The 14,922-nt window shown below is 49.9% G+C and overlaps 4 protein-coding genes across 4 annotated transcripts; 3 read left to right on the top strand and 1 right to left on the bottom strand.

Moving 5' to 3' along the window:
- Positions 1-1,097: 1,097 nt before the first annotated feature.
- On the top strand, positions 1,098-4,022 carry FSUBG_3728 (uncharacterized protein; the record flags this gene model as incomplete). The annotated part of the gene is made up of 1 exon (XM_036681640.1): positions 1,098-4,022. The coding sequence occupies one exon, from the start codon at positions 1,098-1,100 to the stop codon at positions 4,020-4,022; it is 2,925 nt and encodes a 974-aa protein (XP_036540843.1).
- Positions 4,023-4,148: 126 nt separating this feature from the next.
- On the bottom strand, positions 4,149-5,980 carry FSUBG_3727 (ribosome assembly 4; the record flags this gene model as incomplete). Its single annotated transcript, XM_036681639.1, has 4 exons — positions 4,149-4,274; positions 4,323-5,208; positions 5,254-5,520; positions 5,643-5,980. 4 exons carry the CDS (start codon positions 5,978-5,980, stop codon positions 4,149-4,151), a joined length of 1,617 nt encoding a protein of 538 aa, XP_036540842.1.
- Positions 5,981-9,167: 3,187 nt separating this feature from the next.
- Positions 9,168-10,791, top strand: FSUBG_3726 (uncharacterized protein; the record flags this gene model as incomplete). The annotated part of the gene is made up of 2 exons (XM_036681638.1): positions 9,168-9,224; positions 9,277-10,791. 2 exons carry the CDS (start codon positions 9,168-9,170, stop codon positions 10,789-10,791), a joined length of 1,572 nt encoding a protein of 523 aa, XP_036540841.1.
- Positions 10,792-13,760: 2,969 nt separating this feature from the next.
- On the top strand, positions 13,761-14,225 carry FSUBG_3725 (uncharacterized protein; the record flags this gene model as incomplete). The annotated part of the gene is made up of 2 exons (XM_036681637.1): positions 13,761-13,874; positions 13,923-14,225. The coding sequence occupies 2 exons, from the start codon at positions 13,761-13,763 to the stop codon at positions 14,223-14,225; spliced, it is 417 nt and encodes a 138-aa protein (XP_036540840.1).
- Positions 14,226-14,922: the final 697 nt, after the last annotated feature.

Here is a 14,922-nt window from a genome sequence, read left to right as displayed (position 1 = left end):
TCGCAATGGGTCGTTCTACAGATGGGCAACCGATGAAACAACGGCGTTGAGGTATCGTACATTTACGCATAAACAACACACATAGTTACGAAGTACCAGCATGAAACGGGCGGGCGGGCGTTTGTTGCTATTGGGATGGATGCATGCATATACCTATTGTTTTTTATTCAGAAGTTTGATACATGTCATGGAGGCTCAGGGCAGACAGAGGTTCAACCTTTTGTCTCGCGATGAGCTGAAAGATATATGAACAAAAGCCATGCTTAGGGGGTCAGCATGCGGTTATAGGAGTCAATGAATTTGGTGCACTTTATCGAGTCTCGGTCCGTGAGGTTTGTGAATGTTGGCTCGTAGATTCCGCGGCGCGGTCGTGTTCCGCTGATGGTGATACAGGCTACAAAGGATCTTGACCGTTTGAGGTCGAGGAACGAAGATCAAAGGATTTCTGCGTCGATTGGTGGAGATGGACTAATCGTAAGCGTACACGGACACATTACACGTTTCACAGTTTTAACATGGAGAACCCTATTGTATGAAAAAGCTGCTGTTATGGCTGTTTCTGATTTGACAATAATTGACTAAACCGTTTGTTTCGTGAAGCTTGGAAATAAGCTTGTTCGTTGAACGGTGGCCGTTGATAACTTTAAGGCCTAGTCCCGATGATACCGAGCTGAAAGCAAGGGTCCAGTCTAGGCTGACTTGCTTATGATCCTTGTTTGTGGGTTACGATAAAAAGCGCGCATCTGATATGATCAGATCGGGAGACAATGCTCCGCGAAGTAAGGAGCTTCGGAAGCCTTGGGGAGGCATCATAAGGAACGAAAAGGACTAGAATACCTAAATCTAAGGTCCATAGAGTCTAAACTTCGTTATACGAAGTTTACCTAAGTCTTTCTATCACTCAAAATAAAGGTCCTAAGTTTTCTTTCGGAGTCTAGGGGAGCCATCATATATATTGCCTCATCTGGGCAGATCAGCGCAGGGCGTGATCGGGTTTTATTGTGACCCATCTACATCTGACGTGGGGAGGGTATTTAGGCAGTCACGACCCCTCATCTCTTGGGCATTGTGTCATTCGAGGCCAAAGAAGTGATACAATGGCTTGGCTGAAGGATTTTGTTGGTAAAGTGGGAGAGGAGTATAAGAAACAGGTTCAGTTACAGCAGCAGCAGCAGCAGCAGCAAAGGCAGAGAGAGTCGGCAAATAATGGACAAGGAACGAATCAAGGATACCAGCACAGCGAATATCAGAGGGGTTCGCCTTCGGGATGGCAGCAGCAGTATCAGACTGGGCAGCCTCAGTATCAACAACCTCAGACTCAGTACCAGCCTCAATCACCGCAATATGGACAACCTCAAACACCACAGTACCAACCTCAACAGCAACAATATCACCCTCCACCATCACCATATCGCCCACCGAGCGATCAACCCACTCAGGCGCCTTCACACCCCTACAACACACCACCAACAACACAGCCAGCTTCACAAACTTATCCTCAAAGTCCATATCCCCCTCAAGCACATACCCAACAGCTCGAAACACAATGGCGCGAAGCAGAGCGTCTCGCAGCGCAGTACAAAGCAGAGTATGAGGCTCAAATGAAGAAAGCTACAGAAGATCTCGCCAACATGAGAATTGAGCAAGAGAAACAGGCCCAGGAGCTAGAGAAGTTGAGAGCCGAGGAGGCGAGGAACTACCAACTTGCGGAGGAGGAGCTAGTGAGAGAACAGCAGAGGTTGTATGATGAGATACAGAGACAGAGACAAGAGGCGGAGAGACCACCGTTGCCTCCGAGGATTAATACTGACGTGGAGGATGCTGCACCGCCTTTACCGAGGAGGCCTGTTTCCACAGCTGGGAGTGTGAGTCCTGCACAACGACCGATATCGTATGCAGCTCCGCCCGCTCAGAACTCATATCTTTCACCGGAGAGCTACACACAGGTGCCTTGTGGTCCTACGCAAGAATATGTACCACCGCCTCCACCCGGACCTCCTCCTCCTCAGGCTACGACCCCAGTCCAACCACAGTCTGGTCAGTATATATCGCCTGCTGTCGTGACTCCTGTGCAGGCTTCGCAGCAGACACCTTACTTTCCTCCTCCACCGCCAAGCCCTCAAGCACAGCCTTCTCCTAGAGCTCAGGAGCAGACAAATCAACGGAACTCATATCACGCACCAGATCCAGCAAGTCCTCAACCACAACAGGCAATCACTCCATCTTATCCACCACCACCACCACCACCTATGCAAAGTCCACCTCAACAACAGCCTATCGCTGAACCCAGGCATGTCTCTGCGCCTAAGCCTCCTCGCGTCAGAACCCCTGAGCCAGCACAGCTGCATGCCTGCGGTGCAAAAGCAGGTCTCGAATGCTCAGGCTCACTAACATCCTTCCCCCAGCACTGGTTCTATCACGCTGCTGTACCGGAGTTCGTTATTTGTGCTCGTTGCTATGTGGATCATATCTATGATACCAAACTCGGGGACTCATTCCGAAAGGTCTTCTACGACGATGGACACAAGCGCAGATGTCGATTTAACACCAGGCGGATCAAAGATACGTTACTCCCTGAAGCCATTGAGTCTGGCAGTCTTGATGAACTTGTCGAGTTTATGGGGAGAAGAATTAGTATCAAGGACTGCAGAGAACAAAACATCACTGAGGGAGAGTCGTGGTACAAAGCAGCTGACATTCCAAACGGGACAGTTTGCGAAGCCTGCTTCGAGGACAGTCTCATAACTTCGTCGTTTGCCAAATATTACCAGCTCTTACCCAGCCAAGGCGGTGCTTATTGCGATGTAAGCATGTGGTTCCTCAAACGCAAGTTCATCGACTATGCGAAAGAGAACAAATGGGCCCAATTCTGTCAAGAGTTCAACCAGCGCGCACAAATACCGGAATGTCCCAAGATCAACACTATCAACGCCAACGAGCGTACATGGTATAAGCCTAAAGATGGACCGAGTGGCCTACAAGCCTGTGCAGCGTGTTATCACGACTACTTCTATGCTTCCGAAGATCAGGATAAATGGCAGCAGGTCACTGGAGGAAACTTCCAGACCAGGTGTGTTCTTGGGCAGTTGAACCACATCATTCCAATGCATCAGGCACTGGATGATGAGGATAGAAGTCTGTTTTGGAGTGCAGCGTGGGAAATGGACAAGTATCCTGTTTGCAACAGGGAGGGGACGAAAGGAAGCTCGTGGTACACACCGATCAACGATCCTCCCAGCTGGGGAATATGCGCGGCGTGTTATGAAGGCATCATCAAACCAATTGGGGGGGCACGATGGTTCATGAAAGATAATACCACCAAGGCAGACGAATTTTATCTCTGCGGCTTCAGCTTGGGCCATCTACGAGCGGTACAGGCCCTCGAGGCATATGCCAGCGCACGAAATTGGGGAGACAGCAAGCTCTTTCTCGACTGGACTGCACAATGGGGCCATGTTCCACAATGTCCAAGGAAGAACTTCTGCAAGAATAGGCGGTGGTGGGGATGGGGAGTCTTGGCGATCTGTGAAGATTGCTATGCTTCCTTTGCAAAGGGAACAGCACTCGAGCCTCGCTTTGCACTCACTGGTGTAAGAGAGTCAGAAACAGAGCGTATGTGCGATATCTACTCACCGCGCATGAGAGGTCTATACACCGAAGCCTGCAGAACTGGGGATCTAGAAGGTCTCTTGGCTGTTGCAGAGCAGAGACATGTCGTTTACACACAGACAATCATGCAATGTAAGCAGATCCTCAGTCAGCAAAGGATAGCAGCCATGCAGGCGCAGATGTTGGGCAGACAGGGCACGTTTTATAAGAACTTGGGAAGGACTCACGATCTTACTGTGGGACATAGCTATACTGTTGGTAACTCGTATGCTGGGTATGGCCATGCAAATGAATGGGTTATGCAGGGGTATTCGTACGATAGGCAGTCCAGAGAGGCTGCGGCGAAGGTCATGGGTGGAGGGCATCTTGTGAGGATAGAGATGCTTGAGGCGAGGTGGAGCGAGGTTGAGTAAATATGGCAATGCTCTCAATGAATCATAACCTCAATAGGTAACTTACACAAACATCAAGGTCAAATTCTGGTTCATAACTTTTCTGCGTAGCGTACACATGTCCAACTTACAGCCCATTTTAAACGCCTAGAATACCAATTCCCAAACATCCAAAGTCGAAGTCCCCATCTTGAGTCCCATCCCCGACGCCGCCTTTCCAAGAATCAAGTATTTCCCATCCCAACTAAACGACGCCGCCGTGACAAACCCGCTCTGAAACTTAATCGTATACAGCACTCTCCCCGAGTACATATCACTTACATCGACACCGTCATCTGTTCTACAGCACAAGAAGCGACAGTCCGCCGATACAGCGATGGGCCAGCCCTCGCGTGTTCTTCGCCCGCTGAGGTTGTACGACTCGAGGGCTGCGGTGCCGTGATTCCAGTGGAACACCGTATCGCCCCATAACGAAACGATGACTTCTCCATCGGGCGACGTCCCGAGGAATATGGGCTTCTTCCATGTATCGGTCTCGAGCTTGGCGATCGATGCGCGGGTTTCTACGTTGGTTATACGAATCGTGCCGTCACGAGACTGTGTGATGAGAAGCTTGCTGTCTGGTGTGAACACCGCGTGTGTAACCTCATCCATATGACATGGAATCACGACGCTCGCCTTGTTGACATTCGCACTGCAGTCCATGAGCCCAACCCGACCTCTCGTGCTTCCCACCGCAAGCCAGTTCCCGTCCTGCGAGAACGCCAGTGGCTTTCCACCAGGCCATTTACAAACTGCGATTTTCCGTCCATTAATGTAGTCGCCAAGGTAAACAACCGGTTTCTTGAAGTTGATGCCATCATGGCTCGCCGCATTGAGACCCTTGCCATCCTCCTCGCTAAGATATGCCCACTGACGACCATTGCGCGAGAAGATCATGTTGACGCCGTGCTGGTTCTGCAGGCAGGAAACTTGATTGGCTTTTGTGTCGTAGAATCGCGTAGGGGACTCGAGGGTTGAGATTGCGATTGCGGGGGCGTTGTGGCGAGATACATACGCGGTTTCGACGACTTCATGGTTGGAGAGTTCTTTCTTGGCGAGGTGGCGGAGTGAGATGCGGAGGGGCGTTGTAGAGGTTATACCGATGGCGTTGTAGTCCGGAATAGGCGGCTCGTTCGTCTCTGAGTGAGGAGACGACGCAATTGTTCTGAGAGGTTAATATACTGAGGAATACCTGTGAGAGGAGACGTACTCTGGATGAGCGATGCTGCTGTTGCTGTGATCTCGACTCTCGGCGTCATCAATTGGTGGTGGAGCAGCAGATGAGCTTTCAGAGATGAAGTCTTGAGTGGCTTCGATGAATTCTGTAATAATGGATCGCTGGCTCTCAACGCGAGGGTCTTCGCTGTCCGATTCTTGGAGGAAGCGTGAGCGGATAGTTGATGCCTCTTGAAGAATCTGAGAGCTGCTGTAGCCGGGAAGTTCTCTCTCACCATCATGAGGCTGAGAATTGATGGCTCTATGAGAATGTTAGTAAATATCACGTGGAATAAGATGAGGGGAACTTGCAATAATACACAGTCAAGCCCAAGACTCATCGCACTTCTCAAACCCTCAAGCAACTTTGCAAAGGGCGACAACCTCTCGGCAGTGTGTTCCAACCAAGAGGGCGTCCTCTCCTCTGCCGTCCTTCCCGTATCCAACGCGTCATCCGCCTCCTCCAACAACTCCCCAGCCTCACTAACAACCCCCTTGATCGCCTCGTCCAACCTTCCCGGCAGCGGCGCGCTTCCGGACTCCAGAGCCTGGGCGTTGTGATGCAGCAGCCTCGCTACCATCTGCAGCTCCGCGAGCTCCCGGGACAAGCTAGCGAGGTCCAGCCTCGCCTGCGGATAATACGTGACGAAGTTGCGCAGACCGTCTACGACGTGTGTCGTGGAGGTCTGCAGCGCGGAACAGAGGGAGGATATTGAGGACATGGTTTGTTCTACTGATGTGATTGATGATGTGAGGTTGCGTTACGAATGCCGATGGTGCGGGATAATTTGGTGGAGACACTACGGATATCCGGAATTGATTGACGCGGGGAATGGAATTGCCTGTTACTTGCTTTTTTCCAATGGTTGATGATTAAGATATTAGATGTCATGTCTATTGTTGACATGGAGGAATTGGATCGGATTGGGGGCTATAGAGACTGGATTGAAATGACATGATTGTCCGTGATCTGAGCTAAGAAGGATCCGGGGCTCGATTCAGGTAGTTCGATGGGGTGATTGAGTCGATGAGGCAGGGATTGCGCAGCTTTAACGGTATCAAGTTATAGGGTATATACAACTCTCTGCTGTGTTGAACGTTGAACGCAGCATCTCCGGCTATTGCAAGTCAATTCTATTACTGAGAACTGTAACTTTCCCATAACTCGGCTCATATCGGAATTCTTCATGACCCTTTGAGCGCTACCTACGTATTTGCCAAGACACAGGATCAAGTTGCGGGGTGAAATCTTGGGGACCCCGACAATCGGACCAGAGCCTGACTGACGTTGACGATGAATGACAGCTCAAGAAACATTAAAACAAAGCCACCACAAACAGGACGAGCTATTGAAATAAGACAGAGTCGTAGTGAACCACGACACGAGACATCAAGTGGAGCAAAGGTCAGATACATATCCCGTCTTGAGGCCTTCAACGCAGCTTTTCCTGTTTATTTCACTCAAGACAGGTCTAGGGTGAGCCAAGCCCGCCGATCAGTCCCATACCATTCGGAGGAGCAGGATCTGCCACGGGAGGGCTAGGTAGACTAATGATTGTTTTTCCTTTTTCTCCGTAGGGGACTAGTCTAGCCTGGGGAGACTGCCACATGGCATCGTCTGCTTCAATCCGAGCAAATGTCTCTTCTTGGGTTAGTTTGTTGTGTTGTTATCGACCCATGTGTTTCTTTGGGCAGAGACGAGAAATTGTGGCAGTGAGTGATTATTCGAAGCTGAGTACGATGGGTGAGAGTTTACTTTGCCACAGGCTTATGTGGCCTTGATAAAAAAACATCTCTGATGATAGTGCTCATCTGTAAGCATCTGACTTGCGAGTCGAGACTCTCCGTGGGGGAAGAAGTGTGACAAGGCCAGCTGAAAGACAAGAGGAGAGAGGAGACTAAAGTCAGCCACAGCAGTCGTTGGCCAAGTGTGGCTCAGCCATCGATTGGGCTTGACCTCAACTTCCAGATTCATGCCACTCCGTACGCTCTCTTTCATCCCCGTGACCAACACAAAGAGGGAACATCCTGACAGGCCCGGCAGCACAAGATCGACAGCCTTCACATCTCGTCTCGTACGGAAACGCATCCCCGCATGCCGGACCAGCCATCTTCTTTTCTTCCTTTCCTTCTCCCAGGTTCTCCTGCTTCTAGTTCCTCCCCAATTGTCGGTATCGAGAGTTTCGATACCACCTACGTAGGTGGGCGGGCACGCCCTGTCAGTATTTGATAGGGTGCCAGACAAACCACATGTGTGATGCGAATTGGCGCGCGCTGCGAGCCTTAGCGGGCCTCGAGAGAGAGAGGAACGAAAAAAACAGGGATGCGCCCTGTTGGGATGCTATGCACAGGCGCCTGACGAAGGAGGTGGGCTCTTGGGACCAATCGGCAGAGACTCCAGGTGATGGAGGTGAGACGATATGGGCGTCAACTTGCGAGGGACTGTGATTTCGGTATCCGTGTTGGAGATTCAGGTTTGAGTCTACGTACACACGATACAGGACAGTGAGTGACACGAGATTTACCGAGCAAGAGACTCTGGACAGATACAACGCTCGTCATACCGTAGTGTTCAGAGATGGACGGTTGATTGAGTCAAATATCTTGATCACATCGTCCAAATCTCCATCTGCAATGCGATGCGGGATCCAACTGTAACACGACCTCATCATCGTGCAGCTTGTCACACTCTGGGCCTATTCGCTTACAGCTACTGTGCCTGAGAATCACCATCAGCCAGTCAGTCTCGATAGTCCAGTCCAGTTAACCAACCCGTCATTTAACAGCCCAATCCATCCATCCATCCATCCATCCATCCCTTGCAATCCATGCCATGGTCTCTCTGCCGCCTTGGGACAAACTCAAACCATACTGATTGATGTGAATGCACCTTCTGCATGTCCATCTGCCCACGGGGGATTTGTTTGATTTGACACCTACCTACAGTACATACCAATTCTGTATAACCACTTATCAACCCCTTTCCCCATCCTCTTCCTCTTTTTTTCTTTATCCTCTCTACCTCACTCACCTTAGTTATTACTCTTTCTTGTTCAAATCTGGGATTACCCTGCCCCTCTACTCCCGGGTTTTCCTCACCGACAAATCCACCGCCTCCAACAAGCTTAGCTTTTCCACTTTCACCTGTTTTCCCCTCCAGCTCCAGCTGCCTCCTAGACAAAGACCCTTTTTTTTCCTCGTCCATTTCCATCAAGTGGACCGAACTCTCTGTTCCCCGGCGCCACCGCCTAGAGAAACTTATGTACTTACGTGCTCCGGTCTCTTGAGCCACAGCGAGCTAGTCCCCTGCAATTGAACCCCCGGAGGCCGCTGTACCGCAACGCTCTGGGCTACCTCTTTCAGTGGTTATACCGGTCGGTACAAAGCAAGGAAGCTGACCGACCTCATATTTTTCTCGGATTACCCATTTCTCATCCTTGTGTCTCCCCGCCCACTTTTTTGATCTCTCAAACTCACCCCCACTGCGGATCAACCTCAGCTCATCCATCCATTCCATTCCCACCGCGGGAACCGGGAAAGCGTGAATCATTTTATTCCATCGCGCTCCCTATTTCTTGTAAAGGGGATCCTAGTCCTTGATCGGATCGTATCCTTCAAGAACGGGCTGGGCGTTGTTCGTGCTTGCCCTTGTCCTTGTATCTACCTCGTCAACTTCGTTGCGGTCTGAGTCTGAGTCTGTCGCATTGGCAAGCATCAGCTCCTTATATTGTCCTGCCTCGTCTGTCTGTCTCATCACGAACCAGAGATAGATATTCCCACAGACAAATAGAGAGAGCTGGCCTCCTCCCTTCGACATATCTATATCCCGCGCATCTACACCTCTTGCTCTCACCTCGTCGCACGTTTGCGACTTAGAGCAGGACTACAAAACCTACACCGCTGCCCAACATGGCCCTCGAACAGACAATCACCATTGTTAACAACTCCGGCAAGATTATCAAGACCGTTCGTCGTCCCTTTGCGCTTGCGCTTTCCAACCTTGGCTAACAATTTACAGGGCAAGCAGCTCTTTTCCATCTTCAAGGAAGCTCAGGGCAACTACAAAGACAAGAAGGCAGAGATCAAAGCCCAGCAGGGTGTGCAGCGCTCTCAATCCTTCGACGTCAATGCCCAGCCTCAAGCATTCCCTGTAGAACATTTTCACATCGACGATGACCGCTCCCGATATTATCCTCCTCGCGCTGGTGACCAGCGCAGCGAAGCTGGCTCACAACGCAGTCGCCGATCGCGAAGCGTCCACTCGCGACACCCTCGAGAGGACTTTGCCAGTCGCCGTGCGCTGACTCTTGATAACCTCGAGAGACACACCGAGATTTCCGCCACAGCTCCCAGCAAAGCTCCCACCCGAACTGTATACAAGGAGATCCCCATGGAGCTTGCCATGCCTCAGCGCAGCATGGCTCCCTCTGCCTACGGCGCTGGCCCTATGGTGCCCCGAAACCGATCGACCGGAGAACTAGTACAGATGAGGCCGCGCAAGGAAATCGACATGGACCTCGCCTATGGAAGCGTCCCCCCCGATCTGAAGGACCGCACCGATCTGGACCCGCAGTACTATGATGAGAAGCAGGCCATGGGTCTTGTTCACCGCGTCGAGGGTCTCCTAACCGAAGCTAAATGTATCCACCATTCGGCTACAACGACAATGGCCGAGCTCCAGAAGAACCCAGACCATGCGGCGGCCGTTGCGCTCTCGCTTGCTGAGTTGTCAAAGATGGTCAAGAAGACATCGCCCGCTTTTCTGGGTCTTCTCAAGAGTGGATCGCCAGCTGTCTTTTCTCTCTTATCGTCCCCGCAATTTTTGATTGGCACGAGTATCGCTGCTGGTGTCACTGTTATCTGCTTCGGAGGATGGAAGATCTTCCAGAGAATGAAGGAGGAGAAGGCGGCGCGGGAGGCCTTAGCGTATGAGGGTGTGCCTATGGATCGTCCTGCACCTCTGCGAACCCAGAGCGAGTACGGAGTCGAGTATGGCCCAGGTGTGGATGAGGCCCTCATCCTTGATGACGACTTGAGTTCAATTGAGACCTGGAGACGAGGCATTGTGCCATGTGGAGAGGATGAGAGTGAAGTCGACATGGAGCTTATCACACCCTTGGCCGACAGGGAGACAAGAAGCCGTTACGGCGGAGACGATTTCGACACAAAGTCCCGCCGAAGCACAAGAACGAGTAAAACACACGAGAGCTCACGAAGTCACAAGACTCACCGAACAGACGACAGCCGCCGTAGCCATCGCAGCCACAGGAGTCGTCGTGATGATGACGACAGGAGTACACGACGTGAGGATTACGCAGAGAGCATCGCCGACAGTGAACGCAGCCATCGCTCATCAAGGAGCAAGCGTTCCGAGAGGATCGAGACGAGGTCAATCGACAGCCGAAGCAGCAGCCGACGAGACGACGAATCGCAAGTCACTGTACGACCCAAGGTCAACCGTAACAACAGCAACATGCTCAAGGCCCTCTTCAAGAACAAGGAGAAAAAGGAGCGCTCACTTGTCATGGCATAACGATCTCGCGGGATTTAATACCCCCTCATATTACACATTTTATCTCATTTTTTTTTCTTTTTTTGCATGTTACCCTGGCGCATTTTAAAGACCGGTGGATGCCAACATCTACGGTAGACGAGACAAAGATTTACATTACATGACGGACTTTTTCTTCTTGTTCAAGTACAGAAAGATCATGGATGGGCGAAGACGAATGCCCTTCCCACCAGCGATTTATTCCCTTTGGTTGTTTTTTGTTTTTTCGTTTCCTTTTTATGAATACTATGAAAGATTGCTCTTGCACACGCTTGAGTGGAGGTGGAAATTATTGCATGACGCACGGAAGACAGATGACGGAGCTGTTTGCATTGGGTTGGGATTTTTTGTACTTAGGTAGCCCTGAGGGGCACGTATACCAATCAATACATGAGAAGTTTTATGCTTCTTTTTTGGATTGTCAATTTGTGTGCCTTTGTCCAAAGATTGTGACGTTTGTCGTGGCATTTTGATGATATCAGGTTTGGTGGGGGGTTTGTTTTGTAAGCGAGATGTGAAGTGTCTGTCTGTCACCATGCAGATTGACGATGGATGCGTTGGCCGAGCTAACATGCTTGGATTGCGTGACTATTGCTTCGTTGTGATTGGTGTACGGTTGTATGTGGCTGCTTGCCCTTTGCTTTGTGATCTTTACTGTTGTTTGGTGTGATCTCCTGACTACCTACAGTGGTGTTGAGCAAAGATATCCGTTTGCCTCGATGCTGTCCATTCATTGCTTGCCGAAACCCGTCCAAGAGCTCACATCTGACAGCAAGTTTGAAGCAAGCTGAGGTAGTTTGCCCCCAGGGTGCAACAAGACTTCTGACGTTAAATTGAGGTGAGGAAAGTACTTAGTCTAAGATCCTCTGGATATATACTAAATTATAATAAGTTCACCTAAAGCTTTTTATCACCTAGGATAGAGGTCCTCAGTTTTATTGCATCCCCTTGCTTGCCCAAAATGATTTGTGTTTTTGTAACTGTGAGGATTGCTGCGCAGCGTTCTTGTTTGCCATCCGCTTGTGGATGCAGTGTTGCCTTGACAGTGATGTAATGTAGCTTGTCCATGCTTGCCAATTAATTGACCTGAAGCACCAACTTATAAGAAACATGCTTGAGCAAATATATAGGTTTGATAGTACAGCAGACGACTTGTGTCTTACGCGCGAAGTTTGTGGTGATGATCTTGAAGTTGTCACTGGTCTCGTCTTTGCTTCGTCCCAGATGTCTAAACGAGACGTTTACTCAGCGATTGTCAGCCTGTCTACCATTTTATTTACGCAAAATGGTAAATCGATTTGGAAAAATGCCTTGAGGATGACGTGTCGTTGAAACATGCTATTCTGTGAATAGAATGGATGAGTTTGCATGTGTCTGGGTATAAGTATAAAGCCCCCTTCTTTTCCAAACGTTCCCTTCTTCTTTTTGTTCGTCAACAACAACTCAATAATATATACTAAACCATCATTTCATCGATGAAGCAACCCGAGACCGACATAAAAATCCCGGATCAGTATCCTCTGGGAACCTCTCGGGCAGACCATACTGGTTTCTCAAGCCTGTAGACATTACAACCAGCATCTATCTCTGTGATGGCAGCAGCGTTGCTGCGAGAGATGACAGGGTCTCGCGGGCCTGAGACCCCGACTATCAAGATGACCCATGTCTCGGACTTTATATAAATGACCATTTGCAACAGGTGTAGCATCGCTATCAGTACGTTGTCCCATCCCTTGCCTTCCTGAGCACCTACACTAACATTGGAGCCTCAGTCTGGAGTTGTCAAACCGAGAATAGATTTTGACAACAACGGGAGACTGGAGTGTTAACCATATAATATGGTTGAGATCTCATTTCGAGACTCATGCTGTATATATACATTCCAACAACCAGCCAGACATAGTTGAATCAGCTCCAAAACGAGCAAGATGCCTTACCCCCTTCACTCGTTCCGCTGTCCACCAATTTTGGAAAGATGCTGAATGCCATCCCCAATCATAAACCTCAACGCTACAGCTCTTGTTTACTCTTCCTGGCTTTCCTCACAGTAAACTCTCACAACAACATCAACTCTGAAGCCATAGCGATACTTTCATTCCCCATTCCCATCCAGGAATCTCTCACCATGGGTACTCGAGTTTCAAAGTACTACTCTACGATTTACTTCTTGGAGATACAGGCAATGGTGAAGAATTTGAGGAGGGCTAGACAAGACTCCCTCCTCAGTAACGCAAGTAGCCGGGCGGGACAAAGATGGGATATGCTACGTCAGGCTCCTCAGCAACGTCCACTCACTGCAGTGACTTTGTACCCTCAGCCTCTGTATGCTGAACCACTCAGTACCGCAGTCAAGGGGCTTCCCAGGTGAGGGCCAAGGAGTTGCCATGTTGTTCTCGGAGAGATTCGTCATCCAAAGAAAGGAAAGGCCACAGTCTCAGTGAACATTGTTACCGTTGAGGACCTGAAGCCCCCTCACCTCTCCGAAAGTGTCATTGTCAACCGGAAGTGATCCAGGAGCCATAACACGCTCAGAAACAAGACAGTTCTCATCACCCTCGTTGGTGATGGCCCCTGTTCTGTTCAACAGGCGCAGACCAGTAAATCTAGATCCTGAGGAGGACCCGGAAAATGCAGCTGATAATCCTCTTTCGGAAGTACTTGATGAAAGACCGGGACTTACACGACCTGTGACAGAAGGCATTCATAAGAATATAGCAGAGCGGGATGCACTGATGCATCGAGATTGTCAACCGCATCTTCCACCCCATTGCATGCGCTACGAGCGTTGAAGTTTATACTCCTGTTACACGATGTACCTCTAGACATGGAGAAGTGGAAGGCGACCCTAGGCAGACCAGCAGCGCAACTTTTCGCCGTATTATAAGCAAGCTCGAATAGAAGCTCTACGAAACAGAAGCTTATGTCCTGGCTTTGCGCAGGTGAATGGCAACATGGAACGAAACACATGGGACAGTCCTCAAGTGTTCTCGCCTCGACGATCAGGATCGAGCAAGAACACTCGAAGCAAGAATTGGCACAATCTAGCCACGATTGAGAAAACCAAAGTTTATTACATATAGCTGTGGTGACGGAGTGTCTTGCCCAGTGGCAAGGCTATCGTGCCTCAGATTCTACTTGGGAACGCCGTCCATAATGTCAACGGCATGAACACGGAGATCCTACAGGACTATGCCACGCGTAAAGGTCTTGCACTCCCCGAAGACCTAGACCTTATAATCTCAGGCTACAGCGATTCCGATATATTCAGTGGGGATACCGACGATGAGGAGGAGGCTGGAACTGGTATGGTGGCCGATCAGGGTGCCAGCGAGGAATCGAGCAGAAGAACCAGCGACAGTGAGGACTGGGATTCCATCGCAACCATGACTCATCAGCCACATACACAACAAATATAACATCCGTGTGTAACCATTTGCGGCCCTGGAACATTCAGCCCTTCAATGGCCGTGTCTCAGCTCTGTCAAATATACCTCCCAATCACTTTATATAGGGGTTTTTACCACAAAGACTGGTTGCCGTGTACATATATCTCAACCGCCATTTCTAGCATCGCTGAGATATGAAGAAAGTATTATCTAAGGACACCACATATGCCATCAAGAAGTGGTTCAGCTACGTACGTTGGCAGCGACGCCGAGATCGCAGAAGCCTCCAGGCCGGTCCAACAACATACACACTGCTCGGCTTAGGGTCAATGCTCTTGAATATGTTCGTGGTGCATTTCTGCCTTGCTATGCGTCAGTAAGTCCGTTCACCTGTCGCTCTCGACTTGTAAGAGAGAAAGCAAGTCAAGAATCGCTTCACGAAGCCCACGGCCAAGTCCAATGGCAACATTGGAACAACTCTCTCAGAAATAAGATCGGGTTGCGCAGGTGTTAAATGATTCGTCCACACTGGCCTTCACTGGGGTTCGCTCTCCAGGGCACTCTGCAAAAGTGCACAAATAGTTCCACAGTAACATTGACGCCGTTATTAAGAAGTATAGTCTCACTGATGAAGGTTGGCCATCCAGACTTACGCACTTTCATCAATCAACGTGGCGGTGACCGGTCAGATGAGTAGAAAAAAGGTATACAGACACCAGGTATACCA

The sequence above is a fragment of the Fusarium subglutinans genome (genome assembly GCF_013396075.1).
Source record: "Fusarium subglutinans strain NRRL 66333 chromosome Unknown NRRL66333_c0000031, whole genome shotgun sequence".
NCBI lineage: Eukaryota > Fungi > Ascomycota > Sordariomycetes > Hypocreales > Nectriaceae > Fusarium > Fusarium subglutinans.
This window is presented reverse-complemented; position numbering and strand designations above follow the sequence as displayed.